The 24,952-nt window shown below is 38.9% G+C and overlaps 1 protein-coding gene across 2 annotated transcripts in view; it reads left to right on the top strand.

The window, feature by feature from the left end:
• The window catches only part of slit2 (slit homolog 2 (Drosophila)), a 509,410-nt gene that overhangs the window by 339,855 nt on the left and 144,603 nt on the right, over positions 1-24,952 (top strand). For both annotated transcript variants that reach the window (XM_069925076.1, XM_069925074.1), the window contains exons 6-9: positions 9,993-10,064; positions 12,151-12,222; positions 13,555-13,718; positions 15,826-15,970. In XM_069925076.1, the coding sequence (XP_069781177.1) occupies positions 9,993-10,064; positions 12,151-12,222; positions 13,555-13,718; positions 15,826-15,970 (453 nt within the window). The remainder of the gene's footprint in view (positions 1-9,992; positions 10,065-12,150; positions 12,223-13,554; positions 13,719-15,825; positions 15,971-24,952) is intronic.

Genomic DNA, 24,952 nt, shown 5'->3' with positions numbered 1-24,952 from the left:
AATTTACCCTCTGAAATTAGTAACAAAAGTTGGCCATGACTTAATTCAAGACACCTGTTCATTGAAGAAATGTGTGGTCTCAATGCAGCAATCTAGTGATGCCTAGTTAGCATGTCAGAAATTCCTGTGAATAGAATAACATCAAATTAAAATATTAATAGATGATTGAAGTGCTAATTGACATTCACTTTCCACAGACAATAATGAAAATGGGCTCATCAGCCTAACTAGTCCATGATCTAGCATTATTTTCCCATTTGAGGCTTTTTCTCTCTAATATATTTAGCCGCAACCTCTGTTCTTGGTTGCCTCATATGTTTATCTCGCCTTGCTAAAACATCTGTGCTATTTGTCTAGACTGCCAATTATAATAGCTAGTTCCACATTCTCACTTCTCTCTGAACACAGTTTTCTCTGAATTCCCTCTTTGATTTTTCTCACGGTCGCATACTTAGCCTCATCAGGAAGGGTGCCGGCTGCCGCTGTTGATGTAAGCGATGCGTCACGCGGTGGTAATAGCGTGGGTGTTAAGTGTCAGTATATGGGTGATGAATCTCAGAGACAGGACGAGGAGGGTAAGAGTGTCAGGATCATCCATGTGACAGTGAGCCAATGAGAAGGTTAGAGGAGTTTAGCTGGGTGGTATGTGGGGAGTTGAAGAATGCAACATTGTCAGAATCAGAATTTATTATCATGAACAAGTTAAGAAATTCAGTGTTTTGTGGGAGCATCGTAGTGTAAACATTCATATTACAACCATCTTACAACATTACTATAAATAAAAAATAAAAATAGTGCACGAAAAGTAAGGCAGTATCTAGTTCGTTGATCATTCAGGAATCTGATGGCAGCAGGGAAGAAGCTGTCCTTGTGCCATTGAGTGCTCGTATTTGGGCTACTATACCTTTTCCCTAATGGTAGCAGAGTGAAGAGGGCATGGCCTGGGTGGTGGGGGTCTTTGAGGATAGAGGCTGCTTTTTTTTTTAAAGACACCACCTCATGTAGATGTCCTCAATGGATTGAAGTCTGGTGCCTGTAATGTTGCAGGCTGAGTTAACAACCCTTTGGAGTTTGTTCTTGTCTTGAGAGCTGTCTAGTGAATAATAAAAAGAAAGTCGACTCATGGTAGCTGAAAGAAATAAGTGAGTTTATTCTTTATTTATTTGAAAGCTGTTGTGCCATTACAATTTCTTGGTGGCTATCAGGAGCCCCTAATATTGCTCAGCCCTACTGATGGAAAATATTCTTTATGATCTGTCAAAATCTTTGATCATTTTGAAGACTTATCAAGAAAACAAACTCATCCAATTCATCCTTTATGACAGATACATTCTCGCATTTCTGATATCATTTTAATAAATCTATTATTTTCAGTGTTCATTTATATGTTTAACATTTTCCAGATGTGGTACAACTAATATACATCTCACAAAATTTCTCTAGTTTTCAAGCATCTCCCACTGAGCCATGCCTGTGGGAGGCCCAGAGATGCAGCTGGTAGAGCTGCTGTTTCACGGCTCCACTTATTCTGTTTAAATTCTAACCCTGGTGTTGTGTCTATTGAGTTTCCATGTTCTCTCTGAGACAGTGTGGTGTTTTTGACAACTCCCAAAGATGCACAGGTTGGTGCAGTAAAAATCAAAAAAATCCGGATGCCAGAAATCCAGACTTCCTGAGAATCTGGACTTCTTGAAAATGTTCAAACTTTTTTAAATTTAGTGGGCTTTTGTGCACATGCATGTGTAAGCGCTACAGATGTACAGCAGTGACCATCGACCATGCTTTTTGTCAAGTGTGGACTTTGTTTCTTTAAAACTGCTCATTTTGATCAATGAAGCATGCTGTATTTGCTAATGAATAAACTGTCAAAATTTACCTGTTGATCTCTATTCCTCGATAAATTTGAATTTTAAAAGTACTGCCTGAGAATCTGGAAAATCCAAAAATATGGACCGACCCAATCCCTGAGCAGTCCGGATTTTAGGACTTCTACTGTAGGTTAATCACCCCACATGCATAGGTGAGTGGTGGAATCTGATTGAATTGTTGGGAACGTGGGGAGAATAAAATGGAATTTAGTATTTGATGGTTAGCATTTACTCAGAAGGTCAAAGGCCTGTTTTTGTGCTCTATGATTCCACAAATAATTTCTTTGGCTTGGCTTCGCGGACGAAGATTTATGGAGGGGGTAAATGTCCACGTCAGCTGCAGGCTTGTTTGTGGCTGACAAGTCCGATGCGGGACAGGCAGACACGGTTGCAGCGGTGGCAGGGGAAAATTGGTTGGTTGGGGTTGGGTGTTGGGTTTTTCCTCCTTTGTCTTTTGTCAGTGAGGTGGGCTCTGCGGTCTTCTTGATTTAATTCCTGTATAAACCTACATCCTTCTTTTAGCAATTTGTAACATTGTATACCAAAATCCTTTATTCCTTTATCCATTTTGGGTTTTTATTTCCCAAGCATGATGCAAACTTTTTTTCTCTCTCCAAAATATAAAACATACTTAGTTGCGTTGAAATTCATTAAAATGTATTGTTATTGCATTTTCATTCCCTTTTCAATTTTCAATAAGGAAGTCCTTTTATTATGCAATAAGAATGATATTAGTGAGTTTGCATAAATCAGTTTGGAATGTGAGATTGACTAGATAAAATGCTTTGGAAATGTTGGTTGTCAGATGAATTATTGGCCATGACTCTCTGTTCTTTGCTTAGTATTATCAGAATATATATCTGCTGAAGAGAGCAGAGGGAGTCTTGCTTTGGCAAAAGACACCACCCAACATAGCCTCATCAACTTTGACTATTAGCACAGCTGACAAATTGCATAACTTGTGTATGTACTCACATCTCTGCAGCCAGACTTGAACTGAAGACCAGGTGTAGATTGCCATTTATAAGACCATTTTGTGGTCTTGTAAATTCTTTCTGGATTAAGGTCCCTTATGACTGTTGTGGTGCAAGGGGTTTGGGGAAATGGTTAAATCACATAGAGGAGACCACATCTGAGGTATTGTGCACCATATTTGGTCTCCTTATTTAAGAAGGGAAGCAGTTCAGAAATTTTTTTTCAGACTAATGCATGGAATGGGTGGGTCAGCTCAGGGTGTAAGGTTGAAGAGGCTAAGCTCGTGTCAGCTGGAGTTCAGAGGAATGAGAGAAAATGATTGAATTATACAAGTTCCTGAGAGATCTTGACTGTGGGGATATGGAGAAAATGTTTCATCATGTGAGAGAACTAGAACCAGGGGCCACTTTTTTTTAAAAAGTCCCTTCAAATTAGGGATATGGTAATTTTTTTTCCCTCACAGAAGGTAATATCTTTGAAACTCTCCCTTAAAAGGCTATGGAAGTAGAGTTTCTGAATATTTTTATGACAGAAGTAGCAAGATTCTTGTTAAGTTAAGGGGAGAACTGCTATCTCAGGTTAAAAAGGAATGAGGAGTGAAGTTGCAATCAGATTCACCATGATCCTCTTCAGAGGAGGAAAAGATCTAGTGCCCTGTTTGTAAATATTTACTGAGAACCACGTCCACATTCTCCTGGTCCTGAAGCAAATTATTTTCTTGGTTCTTAAGAGCCCTTACTCTTGTCTCAGTTATTCTTTTGTTCTTTATGTCCTTTTGAAGCTGCTTTGGATTCTCCTCAATTTTACTTACCAAGATTTTTTTTATTACCCTCTCTTTGCTTTCATAATTTCCCTTTTTAATTTCAATCCTACACTTTCTAAATTACTCTTGATTTTATGTTGTAAAAGGCCCCCGGTGTTGTGAAACATTAATTTTGTGTCCTATCCCATCTTCTATAAAATTCATTGTCCAGTTACTCTGAATGAGCAATCCCACCCTTTTCCTTTTTGAGACAACATTTGGATTAAACTCCTTGAATCATTTTCTTAAATACATCTCCATGATTTTTATTTAAATATCTTTTTCCAATCCACTTCACAATCTGGTAAAATTGATCTTGGACCGAATTAGAACCTTTCTTTCTGTTTTTGACCTTTTGAAGAACTCTTGTTAAATATAACTGAATTACAATCACTGTTGAAGAAATGCTCCACCACTAATATATTCCTCCAACAGTTTAGCTTGGGACTAAATCTCAAATTCTCCTCACATTTGTTGGGCTTTTAGTTTTCTAGCTTAATAAAGTTCTGCTGAATGCATTTAGGGAATTCTGTGTCCTCTACATTTTAAACATTTATGTTTTTTACACAGAAATCCCGCTATATTGCTGCAAGGGAGACTTGGCATTAAGCCGTCTTTGGTCGTTTACACTGAATCGAACAAAGCCAGCATAATGGATCAGAGTGTCTTTCTACACAGCAAGCCGACATTCCAGCAGCAAAAGAGGCAAGACGTGTAACACAACAGTGTTGGCGTCTAGTGTTACGTATAACATACTGTATTTGAAGGCACATTAGACACACACTTATTGCACTTATTGATCTCTAACAATGGCTATAGGTACTCTGTGATTAGTAAAGGATTACTTAAGGTGGCATGTGATGGGGGGGGGAAAGGTTGACAACCACTGAATTGTTACTGAAATATTTTGCTTGAGAAAAATTGGCATTGGTTCATTTTCTTTGGAGTTATGAAACGGTGCACATAATGAGTCAATTAGGTACGATTAAAACAGCTGTTTTCAAACTTTTTCTTTCCACTCACATACCACCTTAAGTAATCCCTTACTAATCATTGGAGACTGGAGATAGATAAAGAAAGATAACATTGGTGGCTTCAGACTGTTCAAACTGAGGACAAAATCACAGACCAGCTTGCTCACAGCACAAGGTGACTAGAGACAATGGGATCAGTGTGGGGGCTGGTATCTTATCACAATGCCACTCCCTATTACTTATCTCCTCTCCCTTAATATCTGAAGGTCTGTCAGTGACTGTCTTGACCCCTCCTTCTGTAGAGTTCCAGATTCAGTGCCCTTTGATACATACTTTTTTAAAATTTTATTCATGAATGATCAAGCCATATTTTGAAAGACCAACAGCCACTCCACATCTGTCCTGTCAAAACCATGAATTATGTACTTATGAATTAAGCCATCTCTCATTTTCCTCCCAACAACACATCAGTGCTTCACCCACCTAGTGAAACGGTGAGTCTAGTAGAGGATGCATCAATATTTCACCACCCGTTCATGTCATCTTCAGCTCCAGCCATTTCATCTACAGCTCATTTCAGACTTCTGCATTTATGGGGAGCATGCATAGACATCCAAGATGGGCTAGAGCTTGCCAGTCAGGTATTCCCTAGTGAACAATTTGCTGTCTATCAGATCGACTCTGCCTTTTACCTTTGCTGTATAATTGCAGCTCAATCTGGCAGACTTAGTGTCAAGTCATTGATGTACTGGGAATGATACCTTGGAAGATTGGTGCTGGGATATCGCAATACTTGTGTATTTACTCTGAGAGAGTTTAGAGTTCCCATAGAGTAGTACCAGCAAAAGCACCACAGAGTTTACATTGGAATTAAAGAGAGTTTTGTTTGGAGGGGAAAGGATCAGGCTGGAACAAATGGCAACTTCTTCCAGCAATGTGTATTCAAGCACCTCCTTATCCTTCGATATTTTGATTAGTTTCATCGTATAAATGTTACATAGGTACAAGAAAATAAAATAGAATATTAACAAATCTTATAGAATAATACAGATGCTATAATAACCTATGTTACATTAAAAAGTGGAAAAATAACTAAATTACTATTGTACTTATCTAACCCCACCCAACAGAGGCAATTGGATTAAAATGGACACACCACTACTGATAATTAAAAAAATAGTAACCAATGGGGTCATAAATTAGAAAATAGTTAATCTTATAAATGTTGAAAATAATTAAGAAGTGAATCCCATATTGAACAAAGTTAAGATTCACTTCAGTAGTGGGGCATCAATTTTTTTCCAAAGTCCGACATGCAATGGTAGCAGACGACCATTGAGTATGAATGGGAGGGACAACATCTCTCCATCTCATCAATATGGCCCTTCTAGTAATAAGGGAAGCGAGGGTAACTACAAGGGATTGTGAAACAGTCAATATCATTCCCATTGGCCTACTTATTCCAAAAAGAACGAGAAAAAGATTTGGAGGAAAATTAATATTAAGAATAAAGACAAGGTACGAAATACCCTTTCCCAAAAATTGGAAAGAGAAGGACATAACCAGAATATATGATACAATTTACCTTCTTCAATTATCTTCTTCTTTGGCTTGGCTTCGCGGACGAAGATTTATGGAGAGGTAAATGTCCACATCAGCTGCAGGCTCGTTTGTGGCTGACAAGTCCGATGCGGGACAGGCAGACACGGTTGCAGCGGTTGCAGGGGAAAATTGGTTGGTTGGGGTTGGGTGTTGGGTTTTTCCTCCTTTGTCTTTTGTCAGTGAGGTGGGTTCTGCAGTCTTCTTCAAAGGAGGTTGCTGCCTGCCGAACTGTGAGGTGCCAAGATGCATGGTTTGAGGCGATATCAGCCCACTGACGGTGGTCAATGTGGCAGGCACCAAGAGATTTCTTTAGGCAGTCCTTGTACCTCTTCTTTGGTGCACCTCTGACACGATGGCCAGTGGAGAGCTCGCCATATAACACGATCTTGGGAAGGCGATGGTCCTCCTTTCTGGAGACGTGACCTACCCAGCGCAGTTGGATCTTCAACAGCGTTGATTCGATGCTGTCGGCCTCTGCCATCTCGAGTACTTCGATGTTAGGGATGAAGTCGCTCCAATGAATGTTGAGGATGGAGCGGAGACAATGCTGGTGGAAGCGTTCTAGGAGCCGTAGGTGATGCCGGTAGAGGACCCATGATTCGGAGCCGAACAGGAGTGTGGGTATGACAACGGCTCTGTATACGCTTATCAATTTAGAAGAGAGATTAGAATAGAATGTACCCAATTGAACTTTGGAACAGTGGGCCCGGTGTACTACCTTAAACTGTATTAATGAGTGTCCAGCACAAAGAAAGGATCAATGTACTCACTTCAAATTAGAGTCCAGTGTAGTTTCAGAAAATGGCTGTTGAAATTCCTGTTCCCATATATTTTTAACCATATTTTTTTAAATTCTGTCCAGGGAACTATCCCTAGAATTTAGAAGTAATGCATAAAGGTCAGCTTCCTGTCCTGTTTAAACTTAAAATTCCATATGGTGACAATATCACAGTTCCATGAATCTATCAGTCCCCTCAATTGAACTGCCTCATTGATATTCCTTCCATAAAGCACCACTAGACATTTTTTTAACCTTTTTTTGGTCTTTCAGTTTAATTTTCTGATTTCAATTTCCAATGCTACTTCTCTATGAATCTGTGTTCAGATTAATCCAAACTAGTGTTTAGAATAATGTTTCGAAACTCATTAAAAAATAAATTCATGGTGCTCTATCAAGTATAAGCACTACCTGATGCATTAGGGAGACTATCAGATGAGAGAGAACCTTTGTTCAAGTCGTGCTTACTGTTGGAGAACAAGTCTCATCTGAAATGGCAGCTCAACTATTTTAGTTGATTTCAACCCTTAATTTGATTGTGTAAAATTAGCTGTGAACCCTATTATTTTGTGACTTCCATGTCAGTATAACCATGGTGTGGGCAATTGTTGAGCACAAGAGTGGACTCAGCTGTAATAGGCTCCTATTACATATGCCTGCAAAATGTTCACTTAATATAAGGATCCAAATGGTTGGTAATGTTTGCCCTTGAGAAGATTTCACGCTATTGTTATGAGCCCAGAAGACCCCAAAACCCAGTAGCAATAGATATTTACCAAGACAAATGGTTACTTAAACAAAAGTTGCTTTTAATTATCTTTAAACATCAAAACAGGATCAAACTTTAACTTATTACTATCAACTTAACTAACCTAACTTAACCCCCTTCTAATTCTAAGTGCACGTGTATGTAATAGTTCAGAAAAGTTCTTTGATTCACAGTTCAATCTCACTTCTCATTCCTCCAAGTTCACTGGTTGTAGGCAATTCTTATTCTGTGCACATAATTTAACATTTATGAAGTCCACCAGGCTTTGGTGTTTGAAAGGTAAATGGTTACCACTCAGGAAGGTTCTTGTTGATTTTCAGAGAGAGATGTGTTGTTCCAGGATGCAAAGTGATCCCTTCTAATCAGCCACATCAGTGTCTTGAAAAAGAAACTTGCCCCATCAGGGTTTTCCAGAGTGGGCCACCACAGAATTCCTTTTTGTTTCTCTTATTTCAAGTGAAACATTAGGCAGCCAGTCCTCTCCTCTTGTGTGAACCACAATGGCTTTGACCAGGTATTCACAACCCGTCTTCCCAATGGGGTTTTCCACAAGCTTTCCAGCTTGTCCTGTTCCAGTCCCAGCTGCTGCTGACTGTAACACTGTAGAACTGAATTCTCTCTCCCCTCTCTCTCAGAGAAAAGCCAGTTTTACTCTCTGTTTGCAAAACCACATGACCCTCTTCGAACAGTAAGCTCTACTCCAGGCAGCCTGCGGCTCTGACTTTGTCTGCTGCCTCTTTGTAAACAACAATTAATTAGTGAAGTCTCTTCTCCAAAGCTTTTGCAAAGGCTCTTGGAGCCGGACTGTCTAGCATTAGCAGAGCACCTTTATTTTAAATAAGATCTGTTTTAAATTGTTTGTATGTGACCTACACTAAAAACCCTGCCCCAATTTATCTGCCAAAAACATATCTATAATCTTTCACATATACTGTATTGTATAGCACTGAATTTATAATTTTGAAGAAGATTCAGTCTTTTGTTTCACAATTTTGTTTTGTTCATAGCAGAGAATTGAGTTCATCAGCTTACTGTTCCATTTATACCTTTTAAGATCTTTCCTGACCAGTTTTACTTTTCCTGCAATGTCCTTCTCTTAAATTCATTTGCTCTGTTGTTGACTCTTCAACATAAAGTCATTCCTGATGATACTCAGATTTATTCAGATTCTGAAGTCTGGATATCACCACAAAACACAACAAAGTAATACCTGTACAATGTAAAGACATTGCTGGTGATATCCATTGACAAATGTAGAGCAGTTTAATTGGAAGAGGGTTCCAGCCTCCTTTTACATGTGTATCTGTGTGAAATTTTGTCCATGGTGGAGAAAAGGCATTATCATGTATGTTCCAGATTTATGGATTGTAATTACTCAACTCCTATTTCAAGAAAGTGGAAAACTCCAACCTTATTAAACCTCCTGAACTATTTCCATTACTTTCAGGGTTATGAAAGTGTGGCATACACACAATCATCAAAGTATGGAAATGCTTGCTTTTCGGAACTACAAAGAGGGAGATCGGTATCTCAAATCACTTTTATTTAAGACTTTAGTTATTCCAAAAGGGCTGTGTTTTCTCTTCTGCTTTATTTAGTTATGGATTTAACTTCAGAGAACATTGTATTTCCTTCTTCCTTTGTGGAATTTTGATATTTCTAATAGTTACAGGAGACAAATATCCAAGCTGCGCTTTTTTTACGAGAGAAGTCATTGGCATTTGCCGAGGTTGGTGGAATTAGCATGCAGCTTGGTTTCTCTGATAAATGGATTCTGTTAGGTCACTGAGGGGAACGTTAAGTGATTTACAGTCCTTTTCCTTTTAATGAAATTGTTTCAGTGAGATGATTCTGAAAGCTTTTAATGGATAGCTTTTCTTGATGTAATGAAATTGTATTCTGCCAGCATTTAATATAAGGTGCAGTTATTATTTACTGGAGCTTAACCGAGCTGCTGTCACTTGCACAGACTGAAGAAGGGCAAATATTTTCAAGTGGTTGGTACAGAAGGATGAATAAATATTTAAGGGCAGATCTTAAGAGGGGGTGTGTATGGTTGTGTTGCGTCTGTATGTTTGTGTGAGAAGAGAAGGGAGAAATCAAAATAACTCACCTGTAAGGTAATGGGCCCAGTTGCAGAAAAGAAAATTAAGTAAGGCTTTGTGGTACATAACACTGCTAATATTCTGATCTTCTGAGTTTATCCTCCTAATCTGTTTAACAGGCAACTGGATTACAACCAGATCAGCTGCATTGAGGATGGAGCATTCAGAGCTCTGCGTGACCTGGAAGTACTGTGAGTACTGCTTCAATTTGTCTCTATAGATGAGCTCTTTGCTGAGGCATTTTGCATGAAGTAGCTTATGTGAAGATTGCAGCCTGTGCAATGCTTAGAAACTTTGTATCAGGCTGAGAGTAGGTAAGCCATCCGAGCCAGGATGTGTTGGGAAATGTTCTTGCTCCACACATTAGGATCTACAAAAAAAAGATTCTCCTTTTGCACTGGATATTTGTGGGTAAATGCGTACACATGCAAAATCAATTTAAAATGTTCTCAGCCAACTATAATGACCACGGGACAAAATGCACGGCTCATGGAGACTTTCACAACCTTCTCTCATAAAGTCAAGGAAAAACTAACGGCAGTCACGCAGTCATTCTAAAATAAATATGAAATTAAATTGCTGCAGCAATGCTTGAGACCAGAGCTGGTTTGTAATGAGCTACTTAAAGAGGTACAAAGAGAATCTTAACTGCAAGAAGTTGACCTTTTGATGTAGTATTTCATACTATGGTCAAGGGAAAGGCAAAGTGTAAGGGAATTGAACCACTTAGCACATTCTTGACATGTTTGGCCTGGGACCTTGCACTCTGCATTCTTTGGATATTTATAAGTATGTGAGGAAGCCAAGTAAATGTTCTTTTTTTTTTGCAAATGGTTTGATCACCAGATGTTGGAAACAAAGCCTGGCTCCCTTTGCTTGAGCAAAGGGCAGGGAGTCACACCTGCAGTGACTTCTTGGGTCTTTGAATCAGTTTTACCTGGCTCCTAGCTCATTTTGTTAGGAAAACTGAATTCAGTTTTTTTTCCCCCAAGAGCAATTAAAAATCAAGTCAATTCACACCAAAGCTCTTGAGACAGGTGGAATGATTCTGGCAGAAACTGGTCATACAGGTACTAACAATCAAACAACTTGATGTGTGGTTCCAAGCAAGTATGTGGGCCTTCCTTTTTGTCCAGTTGCATCACTTGAATTGGATTTTCTAATTCAACCAGTAGGTTCTATTGTAGTTTGCACATTAGCCTTCCTAAAGCAATGGTCAAATGTGCACTTTGTCTTAATATGGTTGAAAAATGCAGCAAAGACACCTCTCGGGTGTATCATTAGTTTCCATGAAAGCCAGACAAGGAACATTACATCAATGTTCACTTTCTTACACAAGAAAAATAACTATAAAATGGCTTCTCTATGCTGCATCGAAGAGGACATGAATTAAGGTAACCTGAGAGGACCCTGTATAAATCATTGTGCTTAAAAAAGAGTATTTATAATTTTGATATAAGTCATATTCTACTTGGATCAAAATAGGTTTATTTATTTGTTTGGAAAGGGTACTTTCTGTAAACACTGCAGCTGGGATAACTTGAAATGACGTCGAAAAAACAAGGAAGCAAGGCTGAATTTTTCTAACCTTCCAGTCACAGCTTCTGGAAGAAACCAGGAATCGGGTTCTTTCAGTTTAATGTCTGCTCTTCGGTTATTATTTAATGTTCTAATTTGCAAATACTGGCGATGCAGAAAGCAGATGCAAGTGAGTTTATTAAAACATAGGACATGGACAAATGAGTGAAACAATGAATAAAATGCAATATAACTATATTACAAGGAAGAGTGATAGTTTATTTTCATTGTAATTGCATGTCTTACAAAGTTATAAATAATAAATACGATTCAAAATAACATTTTTTGTATTTTGTGCCTTGACAAAAGCACAAAAAATGAATGTTACATGCTTGTATTGTTTAACATTTGAATTGTACCATTGTGATGCCAGTTAAACTACATTAGTCGCATTGATTGATAGAATGGGGCTCAGCAATTCAAACTGAGGTTCACTTCAAACTGTAATTCAATCCAGTACATTCCCCCCTTTCAAAGCCATATTTCCATATGATTATGATGTCCTGTGTAGTGATGAGTAACAACTGGTCTTACAGCCAATATTTGAACTTTTCACCAAAGTGATCTGCTTGTTCACAGGGGGGGAAAAAAGGCTTATGGTATTGGTCAAGTGTCCATGGCCCAATAAACAACAATTACAATGTGCGTAATTCAATTATTTTATGAATTTCTATTTTACCTTTTCTTTTCATCCAACAGCACGATTAATAACAACAACATCTCTCGACTGTCAGTGGCAAGCTTCAACCATATGCCCAGGCTTAGAACCTTGTAAGTAAAAAAAAAGAGCACTCAAGGAAAATATACTATTTATAAACCTCAACTGCATCTGAAGTAGAAATAAGCAGGTATTAAAATGCATACTTTAAAAAATATTCCTTCAATTTCATTACAACTGTTTCTTAAACTAGATAAACTGTAAATAATAGGTTGAAGGAGAAACACAAGAGATGAACTGGAGACAGGTGAAATGCAAATATTTATTGTTCAGGCAATATTTTCAATTTATTTGTACTTTAAGAAAGCATCAAATGCTGGCAACTGAAGCAGTATTTAATTAAAAGTAGCTGCCTACCCAGCAATCTTCTGAAAGGAAAATTAGCATGCTGGACAACATTCAGAGCTTCAATATCCATTAGGGTATATTTTGTTAGGATTGAATGCATTGGCTAAAAGGTTTTGATGAAATGACATTACACAGTCAAAGCAGAATTCAAGACAGCAGCTTGATTTATTGCTTTTGTCATCCTTTATTTTACTTTGAGGAACATGAAAGCCAGTCTGAACTAATTTGCCTAATTTAGAGGATACATTTATCTGATATTTTATTAATGGTGAGCTGCTTTTTGCCTGTTGGAAGGGAGCCATGTTCTTGTGAAGGTCCTGTCAGGAAAGCAGCTTACTTAATTCCCTTGCTTGCTGCCATTTGCGTCTTTTAATTTCAGAGATTGCATTGAGCACAGGTCTTAAGGGACAAAATCTTTTAATCCCCTTTCAGTGATTAAACAAAAAAGGAGGAAATCAGAAGAAAAAGGGTGTGAAAAGATTATTTGATATTGTATGATTCTATCTTGTTCAGCAGAAAATGAATGTCATCTGCTGAATGGATTTTTTAGACCATTTGTAGAGAGACTAACGATGGCAAGACTTGTTGGTATTTTTAATTAGAAACTGAAGCTTCCATAATCATTTTTTTCTTGCTGACAGTATGTTACTGCTATTCTGCATTTTTGCTTCTTTTCATCTTTGTTTGGTGAGACTTGTTTCTGAATTCCATAATTGGGTTTCTGGCTCTTGGATGTTTCCTGAGCTCGTAATTCAATCAAAGGGGAATGCTTTGAATTGATTTTGTGACAACGGAGGCAACTTTTATTAATTAATTAATCTTTAGCTAAAAGGCTGCTGTCACACGAATGATGCTTGGAAAAAAAATGTGGAAGCATTGGAATTGACCCCTGTCAGGGAGACTTAAATATACAGATGAGATTAAAGGATTGATTCTTGATTTTTCTCTCCATAAGCATGAAGCTCTGAAATTGTGTCGCTTACACTCCATTGTTCACTTAAATGTATTAACTCCATTCCATGCATTTTTTATTGCAGCCGCCTCCATTCAAATAACCTGTTCTGCGACTGCCACTTAGCCTGGCTTGCTGATTGGTTGCGGCAGCGCCCGCGGGTTGGGCTTTACACCCAGTGCACAGGTCCTGGACACCTGAGGGGCCACAATGTTGCTGAGGTACAAAAGAAGGAGTTTATTTGCTCTGGTAAGTGGAGAACAAATGCATTGAAAGAAGGGCTGATCAAAACGCACGTGTGCATTGTGCTAAAAAGTAGGGAGCTAATCTTCATTTGCTTACAGGTAGAGTGGTGTGATTGATATCAGATGCACCATATCTTCAGAAATTGCGACTGAATTATGCTGTTATTATTTAATTGCTCAGTAATGTGTATAATGCACTTTTTGGCCTTAAGTCTCAAAATACTAAATTCATTTATTGAAGTGGATTATGAGAAATATATGCATGCCCTTGTTTGATATTTTCTAAATTGTGCTTAGAAAAATAGCTGCAAATTAAAGGATAAGATGTACAATTCATATAGATATTGAAATCAATCGATTCCTGCAATGCCCTGTGATTTTCAGCAATATTTTAATATCAGTCATTATTGGTGTATTCACTTTTCTGAGATCACTGTTGGTGTTGGGTCCCTTGGGAACAGGGACATTTTGGTGGGTAGGAATGATGATGGTGTAGAGGTTTTTTGGTTTTAGTTCCATTCTTTTCAATCTGACGAATAAATCTGGAGAAAATAATGTTTTATATTCCTGATGATGTTATGGCTGTTGTGATAATGTGCAAAGTGTTTTATCAGCAGACGTTGCCTTCATGCACGCCACTGAGCAGTGAAATGCTGCTCTTATCTTGCTTGGTAACAGCGTATATTTTTGTTGCCTCTTCTGCATTTGCCAATGTTCTTTTATTTCCTTTTTTCTCTTACTACTTTAAAAAAAATTCAGTTCTACGTAGCCGTAAAGTCGCTAATGGTTTTTGATAACCAGTGTATTGCCAGTGCTGACCGGATGATGTTTGTTAATCTCAGTGTGTTTTTATCATTTTTATCTCATGCTGTCCAGATGAGGATGAAGGCAAGTTTACTTTTTGTTTGTATTCTGCCTTTTGTTAGAAATGGGGCTATTATGTGCTCTTTCCTGCTCTGCCCTGATGCAAAGCGTTTTTAAAGAATCCAGACCAATGATTTTGAAGCAATGCATTTTCAAGCTATGTATTAATTAGTTTTTGTTTCCTCACTTGTCACTGGTCACACACGATCCAGAGCTTTTCTCCCTGCCATAAGCAATAGAATAGCAACAAGAGCGGAAGCAGTCCCGCGAATCAAAGATGGTAGAAAACAAAACATTCTGTTAAAATGATTGTAACCTGGTAATTAGACTCTTCTCATCATTTACAAGTAATTGAGCTAAAATTCTTCCCCGATCATTTGTGCTTAAATGGTGGTCAGTGTACTGTGTAGTTCAGAAATCTGGTTCCATTGCAGTAGATTCTATATGCATGGTTTAGTGCAGGTAATATCACTGGCCTTATATTTGGCATTTTAGTTACTATCTGAAGATATTACACAGCCATCATTGCCCTCTGATATCAGGTAATACAGTTCATACACACGCCCCACCACACTTCCCCAATGTGTAGTTCCATTTATTGCCTGGAATAACCAGAGCATATATTTAGCAGAGGAGACCTACATAGCCTGCAAAAACCAGATGGTCCACTGTTAGTGTAAGCATTATTGCAAATCACTTATGCAGTGAAATAATTGCTGCATCCATTCAAAATAAGTGAATTGTGATCAACGTGAAGAAGTGTGCTTGAAAATGTACAAGGACTACTGCAGATTCTTTTGCATTCACTGAAGTGTGATCACTTTGTTGGACGCATTAGTGTTCCGATTGTACCGTTTCATTCTCATATTCATATAAAATATACGCTGCATGTTATTAAGTGGCCATGTTTGTAAATGAGCTCGGATAATTTGCAATACTTAAAGTTCCCATTTGTGTTATCCTTATTTTTAGCACAATTTTTACTTAACTCTGGGATATTGCAGTCCTATCCTGCAGGGATAAAGCAGCCCTACCCTGCAAGGATAGCTAATTTTAAAAAGCTGTTGATCATTCAAATTGTCTTATGTTGTTTTTAGTCATCCATTCACTCAAGATGTAATGAATACAATTATTGAAAAAATACAAACCAATTTATTACATTTAAACTCAGCCTGTTACATATAAAATAAAGAATTTGGAAAGCAGTACAGTTTTGACTAATTCTATTCTCCTCTTTGCTCCATTAGGCCACCAGAGTTCGACTGCACAGTCTTGCAGTGTGCATTCAAAGTCCTGTCCAGCTGTCTGCATGTGCAGTAATAGCATTGTGGACTGCCGAGGCAAGGGCCTCACTGAGATATCAAACAACCTTCCTGAAAGCATCACTGAAATGTAAGCTTGTCACTATTTTATTCTTTCCATTTGCAGTTACCTTGCGTTAAACTGGTAGCTCTGTGAGGAGCATTAATATTTTAACTACTTTCAAAGAGCTCAGGAATTCTGATGAATTTTCTTGCACATGAATTGTTTATCACATTTTTGATTGACCAATTCGCTTGCATCAGGCAGTACATGAGTGTTAGACAGAATCATCTAGGCAAAAAACTTAACAGTAATGTTTAAAATATGAGACAGTTGCATTAGACCCATTGAATGCCCTGTGGGATAAATGTCAATGGTATTTGTTTGGGTAGTAATCTGGTAAAATGTTCCAAAATCAAAAGGAATAAAAATAACGAAGGTTATAAATATTCCTCCTTGTTAGCAAGTGAGCAATAACGAGGTATCTCCTTCAATGTTGGTAACTGCTTCGATAGGTTCTGTAATGGTCGAAATTTTGGGTTTTGACGATGTCCTATTATGAGCCAGATAGTGAATGTTATTTTATATCTTCTATCGTCTGACCACATTAGTGCAGATTACATTACGAATGGCTTTCATCTCTTTTTGCAAAATATTTGCAGTTTGTAATGTCTAAAGTAATGACTGAAACAAGATGTAAAAGTGGCACATTTCACAGAGCACTCATTCAAACCAAATGTTATCTACAGAATGTTTTGGCATAAAAGCAAAATATTGGAGGTGTTAGAAATTTGAAATGGAAACAGATGCTGTTCAGCCTTTGCTGAGAAAGCCTGCAATGCTAACTTGCTAATATTGCAAAAGGCAGCAAGCTTAACTGACCAGTGTTAACCTTGACTCAACCTACTGCCTGTGTGTTTGACATCCCAGTTTACCACTGGTCTCAGTTAATGGGCAAACTTGATTTTAATTTCTTCACCGTTGGTGACCTTTCCTAAAAGAAGTTCCCTTCTAAACTGCACCCCCCCCCCCCCCCCACATCTCTCTATTTCTCTTTTTTTCCTGTCAGATGTGACTTAAAACCAATCTTTTTGACTGAGTTTCTTGTCATTTCCTCCAGTATTTTTTTGATCATGATCCATGGGGTAAAGAAAGCAACATAATATGAATGGTGGCAATCTGAAACACAAGCAGGTAACCCTGCCAATATTTAGCTAGCCAGGTAATAGCTGAAGAGAAAAATGTTGCCTTGAGTCGATTTCCTGCAACAGAACTGTGAATACCTAGAGATGTAACAATCTCCAAACAGGTTCAAAGGCAAGAAATGTGGAATGAAAACAGGAGACATTCAAAGGACACTGGGAGATGAGTGCATGAAAAAGCAAGATGGAGAATGAGATGGAAAAGAGGACACACTGTGACTGGAGGAGGGAAAAATGAGAATGATAGAGTCATTGAATGATAGAGTCATTGAAGATTGTAAAATCTAGAAGTGAAAGATGCTTTGGTTCGTCAGACTTAATGACGTAAAATAAAGCCTGTTTTATGTCCATCTTTTCCCAGTCCCAGTGGCAAATTATCAGCTTGAAATGTAAAGTCTGATTCTTTCTCTACAGCTAGCCTTTGATAATCTACAGCATAGACAAATGTGTTTAGTGATAGATAAATGCAAGTACTTGTTGTTCTTGGCAGAGTTCACAGATATCCAACCGCTTAGTTAAAAAAAAATCAACTGTTTTAACCTGATGAGAGAAAAAAAAACGTTCCCTGCCCTTTGACAGAATCCTGGCATTTCTTTCCTCCACCACTCACTACATACGGTGCCACCATTGTAACGGAGATGTTTAGGAGTGTTTAGGAGTAAAATATTCGTCAGGTTCTGTATTGTCAAAATATGTTCCTCTGTTTTTACTTTTAATTGGTAACAAGAATGCCTCAAGGGCAGCAAGAATAATGTAAGTGCAGTTTCAGAAGGAAAAGGGAAGACGAGCACTAGACTTTGTGGTGTGAGCTAATTTGATCCATTGTGCCTCAGGCGCGTAGAATCCTCTGATTTTGAATGATGCAATGTGCGATCTTGCAATATGACCTCACATCAGTCTAATTTACTGCACGTGCAGAACCAAATTAACTTACTAGTGTGATTGATGTTTGTGTGATGAGAAACCATGAAGAATAACAGTTTGAAAGGGTCAGGCAATTTGGCTCCAATAAATATTAAGAGACAGAGCAAGATGGAGGATTGGTCAAGTGTCTGGTTGCTAAAACTACTGGGGCCTCTGAATATTTAACTTGAAACATTCAGCCTAGAAAATAAGGTGATTAGTGAAGTGTGATCCATGAGTTTGTGGCCAATATACCTCATAGACAAAGCAGAGGCAAGAATAGACAAACAATCCGGCAGAAAAATGGAAAGCATAATTAGATTTAAGCTGCTAAATTCCCAGTCCAGCCTGTACTGGTGAATGCCTGAAGATGGATGAAATGGCTCTTAAATGCTCAGTTGCTCTAGCTTGTTAGTGTGAAGATAACTGTGAGGTGGCATTTACGTGGAGAAGCGAACAACTCTCGAGTCCTCTTTGCCTCCTGCTTTCGTGTCACTTTGATCGTACACAATGCACCTGGGGGATCTCGATCAGAGATAAACAATGTTCAGCTGATCTACATCTTCATAATTGAGGCTCCATCTGTAAATAAAAGGTACAGAAAATATTTTGATTAATGGAACATTTTCTAGACTAACTCCAATTGAGAGAAATCATACCGTGGCTTTGCCAATCCAGTGACAGGGTGTGGAATTCACTTGAAAACCTGCTGGAGTGTATTACATTCAACCCCAGCATCTACAATCTTCTTGTTTACTCCAGTGCAATGCATAGTAGAGGATGGTCATTCAGCCTATCCAATTTATCTTTACATATTGTTCCAACTCACAATTAAACTCTCTCCTGAATGACTGTAGTTTTTATTTCCTATGTTCAAGTTCAAATTTATTGTCTGAGTGCATTACATCACATAGAACCCTGAGATTCTTTTTCCTGCTGACTAGGCAGAATTTCCACTTATCAGTAGTGTTAACTGTACTCGAAAGAGAGAAATATATATGAACAAAAAATGTAAACAAACTGACTATGCAAATGCAGGAAAAAAAATTCAGTAATAAATAATTTGCAAAGTAAGAATCCTTAAATGAATTTGTCGTTGAGGAGTCTGATGGTGGAGGGGTAGCTGCTGTTCCCGAACCTGGTAGTGTGAGTCTTGTGGCACCTCTACCTCTTTCCTAATGGCAGCAGTGAGAACAAAGCAGATGCTGGACGGAGTGGATCCTTGATGATTGCTGTGATCCTTGTAGATTTTCTTGACGTTGGGGAGAGTTTTTTGTCGGTGATGTACTAGGCTGTGTCCACTGCCTTTTGCAGGGCTTTCCACTCAGAAGTATTTGAGGCCCCATACCAGGCTGTGTTGCAGCCAGTCAGCACATTTTCCACGACACATCTGCAAAACTTTGCCAAGGTTGCCCCACCCAGAATATAATTCTAGACAGTTCTCCCTTTGTGGGAGGCGATAAACACAAAACAGGAAACCATAGGGTTGTAAGCCTAAAGCATGTCATTGGAAAAAATGCTGGAATCCATTATTATTGGAGGTAAAAATAGAACATTTACAGAATCACTAGATAGTTGAAAATGGTTGTGCAAAAGGGTTCGAGTGCAGTAATCAAATGTGCTGGAGAAACCCAAGAGGTCATACATTGTCCATGGAAAGCAAAAGGTAGTTGAAATTTCAAGCCTGAGCCTTTTTTCAAGTTTGTTGAAAATCAGTGAGATTATGAAGGGGTGGGGATGGGGAGGGCAGAGAGGGGATGGAACACAGGCCAGCAGATGATAGTTTGATACAGGTAGGAGGCAGAAGAAGAGAAAGGAGTGGAGAGGTAATCGAGGGAGAGGACAGCGAACTGAGAAAGGTGCTCTCTGATGAGAGGGAAGGGGCTAGGGAGCTTGAAGAAGTGAGATAGAGGGATGAGGGAAGGCAAGAGATGAGGGGAGAGGGTTAATGGATATGTCAATATTGATGATGTCTGGTTGGAGACTGCCGAGATGATTGGCCTCAACCTGGCAGTGCATGAGGCGAATGGACAGACATGCCGGTGTGTGGAGTTGAAATGGTTAATTATTATTTAAATGGTAAAAACAATAAGCCTAATATAGTACCCATGGATCTAGAATTGCTGGTACATGAAACATGGTAGATTAGTATGAGGTGCAGCTAATGGATTGTTGGCCTTTGTTTTAAGGGGTAGGAAGGATTTGATGCATTGTTTTCGGAGGCTGGTGAGACCACACCTGGAGTATTGGATACACGTTTAATCTCTATTTTTGAGGAAGGATATGCTTATATAGAGGCCGCACAGAGAAGGTTCAATAGATTGAAAGCATCAGCAGATTGAGCCCATTGGAAGTACTGAACGGGATCATGAATCTTTGGTATTTTCCTCCCCGGAAGGGTGCAGTGTCATTGAATATATTCAAGATAGAGACTGACAGTTATTTACACTATACTGAAATCAGGGGTATGAGGGGGGTCAGGAAAATCGTGTTAAAAGGATGTTCATGGTGTTATTGAGTGGTGAAGCAGCCTCAGGTGACTTCTTGGCGTTCTGTTTCTTGTATTCATGATCTTGAATATCTCTATGTATTTTTAAACAATTGTTCCTAGACTCTAAAACTCCAATAGTTTGGCACCCTGAGAACTCTGATCAACAAGGTGCCTGTAGATGCTGGAGAACTGGAATAATATGCAGAAGTGCTGCAAGATCTCAGCCCGTCTTGTAGCAGTCCAAAAGAAGGGCTCAGACCCACAACGTTGACTGCCTGTTGCTTTCCATGGATGCTGTGTGAGCTGCTGAGTTCCAGCATCTTTTGTGTACATTCAGAATTCTGATGGTAAGTCGAGCTCACAGACTTAGGGATGTTATTCATTAGCACATTAATGTACACATAATTCATTATTTTGCCCCACGTGTAAAACAGATTAATATTCTTTCCAGCATCCAGCAGTTTTAAGGGGTGCACAACAAGGTGAGTTCTAGCAAGTTTAAACAGGGGTCGCTGGAGTGGATCCATGGTGAATTTAAACAAGCAGTCAAAACGGAGCCCCAGTGAGTTTAATGCACGATGCATTGTCCCAATATCATTGAACTTCCTGACAAAACTTGAGAGAGTCTGGTCCAGCCGCTAATCTTGGAGGAACTGATATGCTCCATCCATTCCTTTGACTTCAATAAAACTCCTTGAAACAATGATTTACTGCCAAAGTTGTACTCATCTCTCTGGGTCTGAATGAGCCTGGACCTACTGGATGTGTACAACACAATACTTGGGGCAGCAGCATGTCAGAATTATTGAGGAAGGCCATTATTACCCTCATCTACTAAAAGAGAAATGGAGATCCAGTATCGCTTTTGAATGTGGATTTCAAGATCCTGTCCAAGGTCATTGCAGACCAGGCCAGGTCTGCTCTGGGACAGCTCTCTGACAGCTTTTTGCTGCTCAGGGATACCATCATTAATGTGCAGGTCTCTTGGAGTGGACACTGGCCTATTCAGCTTAGACCAGGAGAGGCCTTTGACAGACTATTACAGACATGCACAATGGAGGTGTTCTCCTAAATGGGCTACAAGGAAAAAATTGGGATTTAGATCCCACTGCTCCATGCGGATACCCATAGTGCAGTTCAAATCATTGGGTGGGAAACAGATAGTTTCCCTATTGTTTTGATTAGAGTTGCCCATTGTCTATCTTGTACAAGTTTTGAGTTGAGCCCTTTACTAAACCTATCGTAAAGCTCAAGGATTTGAGGGGTGATAATACTAGGCAGTGAGGGCAGTCAGATCAATGGCTCCTTGTATGTGGACAACATCTCTGTCATCCAATGGTATTTGAGGTCACTCCACACATTTATCAGCATCTGTGACCAGTTTAAGTTGACAGAGTTAACCGTAGGAGGAGTGAAGCCATGCTCTTCAGCAACTGGCTCAACCACTCCACTGTCCTCTTCATCATCAAGATACCACCCATTGCAAGGACAGGCACTGATCTAAGAGCAGTCCTTCCTGTCAGATGCTTCCACTAAAGTCGAAATCTTACAAGTGCTACCTTCAGGACACTGTGATAAAGAGGAGATGGTCGCACATCTCTTTGCAGATTGTGTGTCTGCAAAGAGGACCTGGGAGTAGTTCATTCCTAGCATGCAGCAGAGGGCACTTTGATTTGTGGGCGGTTCTCAAAGGCACACACAAAGATAGACATCAGATGCTGCTGGAAGATCATTAACTCAGTGCACGTTACACTCTGATCTGCTCGAAAATTGTTGATTCTCCAGTGCAACAAAGTGTCCAGAAAGGTATGCCATGGACTGACACATTCCAGGCTACAGCAGTAAGCTCTGAGGGATACACCAAAGGTTGATGCAGCCAGTGCAAATGCTTTGTGGGAAAGGGCTGCAGCCCAGAGTCTTACTACCACTGGAGTTTAGAGGCCCAGTCTGGTGTGGAAGACTCTCACGCTACTGATTTGAATCACCCCAGGTGCCCACATGAGTGTCAATGATGCAATTTATGCAAACTGTACCATCATTACCAATATATAGAACTAATAACATTGTGAATTTAGACCAAACAACACTACAAATATAAAGATTCGCACACTTTTTTTTCCAATACTTTTCCAACATTTTTTATTAGGAATAAAGTGTATTTTTGACATAAAATATTCAGGGCCCTGGTACATTTAAAAGGTACGTAGACAATGGAACTTTCTTAAGTTTAAAAAGGGCATGGGAAACAGCTTCACAGTGAGTCTACAGGCAAAATGGGAAACAGCAACTGGTGAGTCAGATGCCAAACCAATCAGAAAACGATTATCTTGCAATAATGGATTACTTTGTTTAATGGTGTTCAAGGTTTATTTTCTATTTTCTGTGTATTTTAAGCAGTCCTTCATGCCTCTTTATGCTTTCTTTCCTGACTAATTGGTCACATTTCTCTGACATTTCCATAGATCTCAGGTTTCTTGTCCTCGCAGGGCCTGGACGTCGTCCTTGCCCCAGTGATTACAATTATTCAAGGAGAAGACTGTTTTGAGCACTGTCCAACATCGACTTGATGCCCTTAGATTTACTATTGTAAATTTGCAATTTATATCAAAAGCATGAATCTGTTCATAGGTTTCCCATCCATTAAAATCTAGTGACCTCAGCACTTCAATTCTCAGAATGTACTTGTAGTACAAAATGCTCATGCGGACATCTGGCAATGTAGTTCTATGTTCTACATGTGTTTTCTCCAAATGATTGCAGCTCTTGTCATAATGGCATCTGATTAGTGTTCTCATTGCCAGATCTCACTCAGCTTTGTTCCAGGCTGAGTTTGCTCTTTCTGAATGAAGGACTTCACCTCTCCGAGCAGCCCAGTGAAGGACCCTTTGTCAGTGATAGAAAGGTCAATGTACGTCCTTGAACATAACAGGAAGGCATTGTCATGTACAGGTATTGAGCCAACCCAAGGTTTTGATTTTGGTAATGATGATGGCAATGGTTAGTGTGGAAACTGATGAGTCAGGAGTAGATTGAAAGGCATTCATTCGTGAATTTAATGGTAAAATTTTACTTACAGTTCAGGGTAATTTGTATCACCTGCTTTTATTTGCTGCAATTTGTGCTTCAAACTTGTGTGGTATTGTTACTCTACATCTGGCTGTTAAAGTGTCAATTATTATTTCCACTGATGGGGCTAATCCACTATGAGTTTGGATTGCACCTGGCATTCATTTACTTGAAGTCAATAGAATGAAAAATTAGATGGGTTCCACTACAGTTGGGTCCTCTGTCATCTATTCCATCACATAACCATGTGTGGTGACAATAAAAAAAAGAAAGTTCTTTCTCCATCTCTTTTTACTTGAGGGTTTTAAGGTTAGCTTTTACTTGTATGTCCTTCCATCCTTGTTGGAATTACTGAAGCTCTTACTGGAGAATTATACATGCATGTTGGGAGGATATGGAAACACTTTCAGTACAGAAGCCATCAAAAATCCCCAGCTGCTGTTTAACCGACTGCTGTCAGACTGAACACACATGGTTTTATAATTTATCGTGCAGAGCAGCTGACAAAATGTGAACAAGTTATTAGTTTGCAGCATTAAATTACAGATGTTGTTCATCTCCAAGGTTAGAAATTAGGCTACACTTAGTTCCTATTATGGTTTGTTGGATTAACAATGGATAAAGGGAGACATTTAAATCTGCACAATGGGACTTCTAAAAAAGGTGGCAAAGGTGGTTTAGTTTCAATTCAAGGAAAATAAAATTCAATCCATTCTTGCATCTCAAAAATGCATCCACCTTTTTCTTGGTAGTTTATTAAACTGGTCCTCGGCCTCAACCTCTTTCCAATCACTATGCACATAAAATTTATTTTCTGGAAATGACTGTTCTGTGATCTAAACTTGCCGAGAAGCTCGCTGTGAAAAAAAAAAGGATTTCCAAGAACCACGTCCTTTGTGTTTTTTCTCTTCTTTTCAATTGCCTGAATATTTTTTAGCTGATGGAATAGTTCACAGCAGAGTTAGGTATGTCCGCAATTGTAGTCCTTTTGATTTCTTCAGAAAGGAATCTATTTATATCACAATGAAACTTCCCACTGCACATATTAATTCACCAGATAAAGCTTTGCACTTATTTAAATTTCATGGTTTCCTTCCTTGCCAAATGAAATTCTTTATTCTTCAGTCAAGGACTTGGACTGGTAGCCGGGCTGTCCTGATTTTGATGCCCCTGTACCTCTTCCTTGATGATAGTGGGTCAAAGATATTGTGTACTGAAAGGAAAGGGTCATCAATAAATATTTGTGCCCTAATTAAGCATCACTCCAGGAATATGTTGTCAGTAGAGGAAAGGGATAATTATAACATTTTAAATAGAAGGTGGCCATTTGGCCCAGCAAGTCATTTGGCATATCTTTGTAAGACCTCTTCAGTTAGTCCCACACCCAGCTTTTCATAGTATTTCTGTGGT

The sequence above is a fragment of the Narcine bancroftii genome, chromosome 3 (assembly GCF_036971445.1).
Source record: "Narcine bancroftii isolate sNarBan1 chromosome 3, sNarBan1.hap1, whole genome shotgun sequence".
Classification (NCBI taxonomy): domain Eukaryota; kingdom Metazoa; phylum Chordata; class Chondrichthyes; order Torpediniformes; family Narcinidae; genus Narcine; species Narcine bancroftii.
This window is presented reverse-complemented; position numbering and strand designations above follow the sequence as displayed.